The 6000-nt window shown below is 41.2% G+C and overlaps 1 protein-coding gene across 3 annotated transcripts in view; it reads left to right on the forward strand.

Moving 5' to 3' along the window:
- Window positions 1-5577, forward strand: part of LOC126199012 (anaphase-promoting complex subunit 4) — a 154668-nt gene extending 149091 nt beyond the window's left edge. For all 3 annotated transcript variants that reach the window (XM_049935693.1, XM_049935694.1, XM_049935692.1), the window contains one exon: window positions 5059-5577. In XM_049935693.1, coding sequence (XP_049791650.1) covers window positions 5059-5217 — 159 coding nt within the window. In that variant the 3' untranslated portion in view covers window positions 5218-5577. The remainder of the gene's footprint in view (window positions 1-5058) is intronic.
- Window positions 5578-6000: the final 423 nt, after the last annotated feature.

Consider the following 6000-nt stretch of genomic DNA (forward strand, 5'->3'; position numbering starts at 1 on the left):
TGCTCAATGGACAGATTGAATAATATTGGGAATAGGCTACAATCCTGTCTCACTCCCTCCTCAATCACTGCTTCCATGTCATGCCATTCAACTCGTATAACTACCATCTGGTTTCTGTACTAGTTGTGAACAGCATTTCACTCCCTGTATTTTACCCCTCCTACCTTCACAATTTCAAAGAGAGTACTCCAGTCAGCATTGTCAAAAGCTTTTTTTAAGTTTACAAATTCTATTGCAAGTTCAGTATTGCCTCTCAGGTTCCTGCATATCCATACTGATCTTCCCCAGTGTTGCTTTCTACCAGTTTTCCCGTTCTTCTGTAAAGAATTCATTGGTAGTATTTTGCTACCATGACTGATTAAAATTATGGATTTTTTAGGCATTTGTATTCCCTTTTTCTTGCTTCCTTTCCTGCATTTTTATATTTCCTCCTATCGTCAAAAGACAAAAAAGTGAAAAATAACAATAAATTATTGAGTAAATTAATAAATAGAGAAGTACAGAAAAATGCAAAGGTTGGGGGGTTGTGTAAGTTAACTAGCAAAAGTCCAGGAGAGTGGTAGGGTGCACGTACATCTTGAAGAAAGATTTTCCATTTCTGTAATTCAAGGAAGCTATTACCACGTGGGAGGTCCCAAATGGTCAGTGTAATACTGTAGCCACTCAGGTCCTTCTTGTCAAGCTGTGGAGGATACTAAGCTATTGTCTGCTAAATTGTTCCAGGACAGACATTTCTTCTTTATCCATTAATGCATTCAGCCAGTTCAGTGATGTTCATTCATATGTACAAAGTAGCCAGTGAACACGTTAGGTGGTGAACAACAAGTATGGTTTCACATTTTATTCTGGCTTTAAAGTTTCAGCAATTGCCAGTGGTGATACCAGAGTAAATGGTGGTGGATGGGTGCAAGGGACAGATTTTGTAGTGGAAATGATTGCAGGGGTAAGTACCTCAGGATAAGGATGACTGTCTGGGAATATCTTACGGTTTGAGAAGGATGCTACAGAGCTTGATAGAGTAAAGGTGGTAGTCAGTAGTGTGGAGAGGATATCAGGGAGAGATGAACTCATTTAAAGGCTCAGCATTCCCTTTCATATTTCCAGGTGCAGATATGTGGACTCACATCAAATCTCTTTTTGCCCTGGACTGGAATGACATCTGGTGCACTAATGCTCTCAGTAACAAACTCCACGTTATCAAGGTGACTACTGCAGTTTGGCACTCTTCCTTCTGCTCCTCTTGGAAGGAGTCCACTGTCTCATGCCATCTGCGCATCATTCATACTAGGGAGACCCATTGATTTATCTTGCGCAAGGAGCCAACTGCACAATGTGGGTGTGGAGTCAGACTGACTGTCTCTGATATATTGGCGGAATGACCCCTTCTTTTGGCCTTTCGTACCAAGTACAACCTTCCAGATTCCTTGTTGTTAATATTACCAGACAATTCACAGATGGTTGAACTGGTCTTAAGTTTCCTTCATGAAAGTAGTTTTTATTTTCAGTTATAAGGTTTTGCTTTCTTCCTGAAGCAGGGGCAGTTTGGTTGTGCTTGGGGTCTCTCTTCATGTTTTCTGGGCCTGGGACCCTTGGCCAGTCCCCCTTGTAATGACCACTGTTTTATCCCTCGGTTTTTCCAGTTTTTAGATTTGACCTACCCTTTTATGCCTTCTAATGTTTGTGTTTTTAGCTTCCTCACTTTATAGTTTGACACCTCTGACTGGATCCGTTCACTTTTCGCAGATGACTCTATTTTGCGCACATAACTTTTGAAGTACGGGACTGATGACATCGCTGTTCAGTCCCATAACACCCCTTTCCCTCCCTTCCCCCAATCAGTCAGTGAAACAAGGCTCAGCTTGAGAAAGTCCTAGTCTGGCAGAGTAATTCATTAACCCCACCCAGGTGGTACTGGGTGACAACAGGTATCCTTCTGAGATTTTTTGGTGTTGGGAATTCTCTTTTTCAGAGTGTGATAGGAGAACATTCCCCAGGAGATTTGTTCATCGAAAGATCTTAGAGGTAGTTGTAGGAGAGAAAAGCCTGATGGAGGTTGTTGGCATAGATGTTGAGCAATTCGAGAGTGGAGCAAATATCTTTGCCGTGAATAGGTAGAATGCAGGGAAGGGAACTTTTATTTTGAAAGGGCTATTATGGGCTAAAGTGGAGGTATTGTTGCTTATTGGTTGGTTTCGTGTGGACTGAGATTTAGATGAGAGCTTCAGTGAGACAGAGATAAACACCAAAAAAGGTGGCTTTGGAAAAGTATTACATGAGTGTCCCAGCTCATATTCACAAGACTGTAGTCAAACAAATACTTTGAGAAAAGTCTTCCAAACACACAAATTTATGTTTGATGTTAATATGTTTCCCATTTTCAGGAAAGCTTTCTGTGTGGTTGCCATTCTGCATTTTATATTCTCATTACTTCTGCCAGATGCTTCTTATATAGTAAAACTCCTGTACTACTTTTATTGTTTTATTTCCTAGTCTGATTTACTCAGCATAACTTGGCTTAATTTGACTAAAATCAGTTATCCTTGTTTTGCTTTAATTTGTTCTCAAATTTCTTCTCCCCGAATGTGAATACCGTATATAATTCATTCAGCCTTCTATTTTTTCTTAATGTTCGTACAGCTGCTTCTCTCTCTCTCCAAAGGTTTCTTTAACTTTCTTATGAGTGGCACCTAACTTTCCTGTAACAGTGCTTGCTTCTACAGCTTTGTATTTTTAGTTTAACCATTCTGATTTGTCCTTTCACATTTTATATCAGTCAGCTAATGCAGGTACTATCTCCATAGCTGTCTACTTTTTATAATTTTTTCAGCCTTAGCTTGAAACTTCATGATCCCCCCACATCTCTTCCACCTATAACCTTCTTTCATGATTCTTAAACTAAGTATTTGCGATGCTCTAAGCAAAATTCTACAAAGTGGCTTCCTCTTTAATTTCTTTCCTCCAGACCATGTTGTCCTACTAATTTTCTGTCCCTTCCTTTTTCCACTATCAAATTTCAGTCCCCCATCTCAAATTTTTGTCTGTTGATTATAGAATAATTTCTTTTAACATATATATTATTTCAGTTTCTTTATCACTTGAAGGGTTATCATGAGCTATCCACAATGCTCTTCATAGTAGTGCACCAGCATTCCTATTTACTTGTTCATAATAAACGTACTCCTGCATTACCACTATGTGATTTTACACAATACTCACCAGACCAGAAATTCCTTGTTTCCTGTCACTGCACTTCACTAATTTCTACTATATCCTACTTCAATATAACAATTTCTCATTTCAAATATTGTGTACCTACCTACATAAGAGTCTAACATTGCAACTGGGGGACTTTTTTATTTGGGAGGATGCCGCCATTAACTTTGAACAATGCACATGAGAGTTACATGTTTTTAGGAAATATAATGGCTGTAGATTCCCCTCTCTTTAGTACAACAAGGCCTTGTTTGGATAATATTACAAGTCCTGATTAGTCAGTGATCCAGACTGTTTCCCTTTTAACTACTGGAAAGGCTGCTGCCACTTCTCAGGAACTATAGCATAGTGTAGCCTCTCCACAAATAGCTTTCCAACATGGTCACAAATGGCTTCATTTATTGTATCATTTAGAGACACAAGCTATCACAACAAGATCCATGATTCATTGGGGGGAGGGGGCTGTAAAATTAGAGATAAAATTAATTTGCACACTTTATTGACTAGGCATTCCAAGTTACAGTTTAAGATATTGGTCTCCACACCCAATGCAATAGAAATATTTCCATTATATGCCCCCCCCCCCCCATGCTCTCTCCCTCCTTCCCTCCCTCCCTCCCTCCCTCCCCTCCTACAATAATAGAGGAGAAGTCACTTGAGTTGCAGACAGATACAAGACCTGGGTGCAATATCTGCTCAATCCACTCACCCAGCACTTCCTATTCCAGTCCTGCCACACAGGTTTATCCTATCCCATCAGGGGCCAGCCACCTGTGAAAACAGCCTGTCACTTCCCAGCTGTGCTACAGTCATTGCACAGCTTTTTATGTTGGTATGACTACCGACCAGCTGTCCACCAGGATGAATGGCCACCGCCAAACTGTGGCCAAGAGCAAAGTAGACCATCCTGTGGTACAACATGCAGCTGAACATAACATATCTGATTTCAGTGGCTGCTTCACTAACTGAGCCATCTGGATCCTTCCCTCCACCACCAGCTTTTTTGTACTGTGCGGATGGGAGTTATCCTTACAACACATTCTCTCCTCCCGTAATTATCCCGGCCTCAATCTACGATAATGTACTGTCCCCACACCTTCCATCCAACAGTGTCCGTCCACTCTGTCCTGTCATCTCTTCCCCATTGTCGCCTGCCATCCTTTGTATTTGCCGCCCTCTGCCAATGCAAGCACCCATCTTTCCCTGCTCTTCTCCATTTTTCCCCATCTCCATGCCCCACAACCTCCTGATGCTGCACCTGTTGGCATTCTAGTCTCTGCACACTCCAGTGTATGTCTCTCTCCCTGACCCCTCCTGTTTGCTGCCTGCATCCCATGCGATAGTTGCATTCTGGCCTGAGGTGCCAGAGTTGATTGTCATGTGCGTATAAGGTGTGCTTGCTTGTGTGTATGAATGGTGTGCATTTCTCTCTTGCTAAGGAAGGCTGTGGCCGAAAGCTATGTAAGTCTCTTTTAACTGTGCCTGTCGGCAACTTAACATGTCTTAGTTATAGTAAGTAGCAATGTCTTTTTCCTACATTCTTGATATCTCTCTGTCCCCCCCTCTCTCTCCCCCTCTCCCACACTCCCTCCCTCCCTCCCTCTCTCCCTCTCTCTCTCTCTCTCTCTCTCTCTCTCTCTCTCTCTCTCTCTCTCTCTCCCTCCCCCTCCCCCCCTCCCTCTGCCCCCCTCTCCCACTCCCTCCCACTCCCCCTCTCTCCACTTGCAGTTTCTGTAAATTAAATCACAATGTATGTATTTATGTGGTTCTTTTCCTAGGTAGTGTGACTTTTTCGTGACTCATATTAACAGTTGGACCTGTTCCTTCAATATAATTTTGTTTCAGGTTGCAGTAATCCTCTCAGAAAGTCGAAGAAATGTTCGCTTGTATGAAATGGAAGTCGAGGAAGAAGAAGAAGAGGAAGATGGTATGGATGGTGCAGCAGGAACCACTGATTCCCTTACTCTAGATACTAGTCAAGGTTCAGAAGTTGGGTTTGACTGAGACCAATCTATGTGCTACAATCACTGTGCTCAAATAATTAATGGTGTTTACTGCTGTTATTTAGCATTAAACATATTGTATAAAGGCTGTAATATTTTACTTGTACTGTCATTTCTTCTTAATTTGTCAGTTTGTCTTGCAAGTAACCTTCAATTTCCATTGACTATATCTGGGCAAAAACTGTGAGCCATGTGTGGGTGATGTATAATTTTCTTCCTCATTGTTCAAGTCCATGTCATTTATTTATTTATTGCAAGAAATATATTTTATCCCAACAAAGAGGCAGCCTTTTGTAATATATACATTTGGATGCTGGATACATTTCTCACCTGATTTCATAAAGTTTTTCGTTTTTTGTAATATACTTGTTTGATTATTTTTGTACACCTTTTCATTTGTGTGGCAAATTCAGTGTTGATATGAGTTGGGGGTAGTTTGAAACAATATAATGAGAAGGATAGTTACTACTCACCATATAGCGTAGATGCTGAGTCGCTGCATAATTTCTGCAGATAATTCTGTGATTGGGTCCAGAAGATTACACAATGCTAACCAGTTAACCCTCTGCATAGGGCATTAGTAGGTGGCAGTCTTGAAGAAGCAGATGGTTAGCACACCAGCATGTATGTCATGAATGCCAGCTTATGAAACCAGATCCCCTAGTTCCCTTTTGGTTGAGTTTCAATTGTCTTCGCTGGTCTAATTAGGCCCAGATCCATTTGACCTACCAACGAGAAATACTATTAGTGATGGGGATTGAACACAGGTTCCCTGTACAACAGA

Source organism: Schistocerca nitens, chromosome 8 (genome assembly GCF_023898315.1).
Source record: "Schistocerca nitens isolate TAMUIC-IGC-003100 chromosome 8, iqSchNite1.1, whole genome shotgun sequence".
Taxonomy (NCBI): Eukaryota; Metazoa; Arthropoda; class Insecta; order Orthoptera; family Acrididae; genus Schistocerca; species Schistocerca nitens.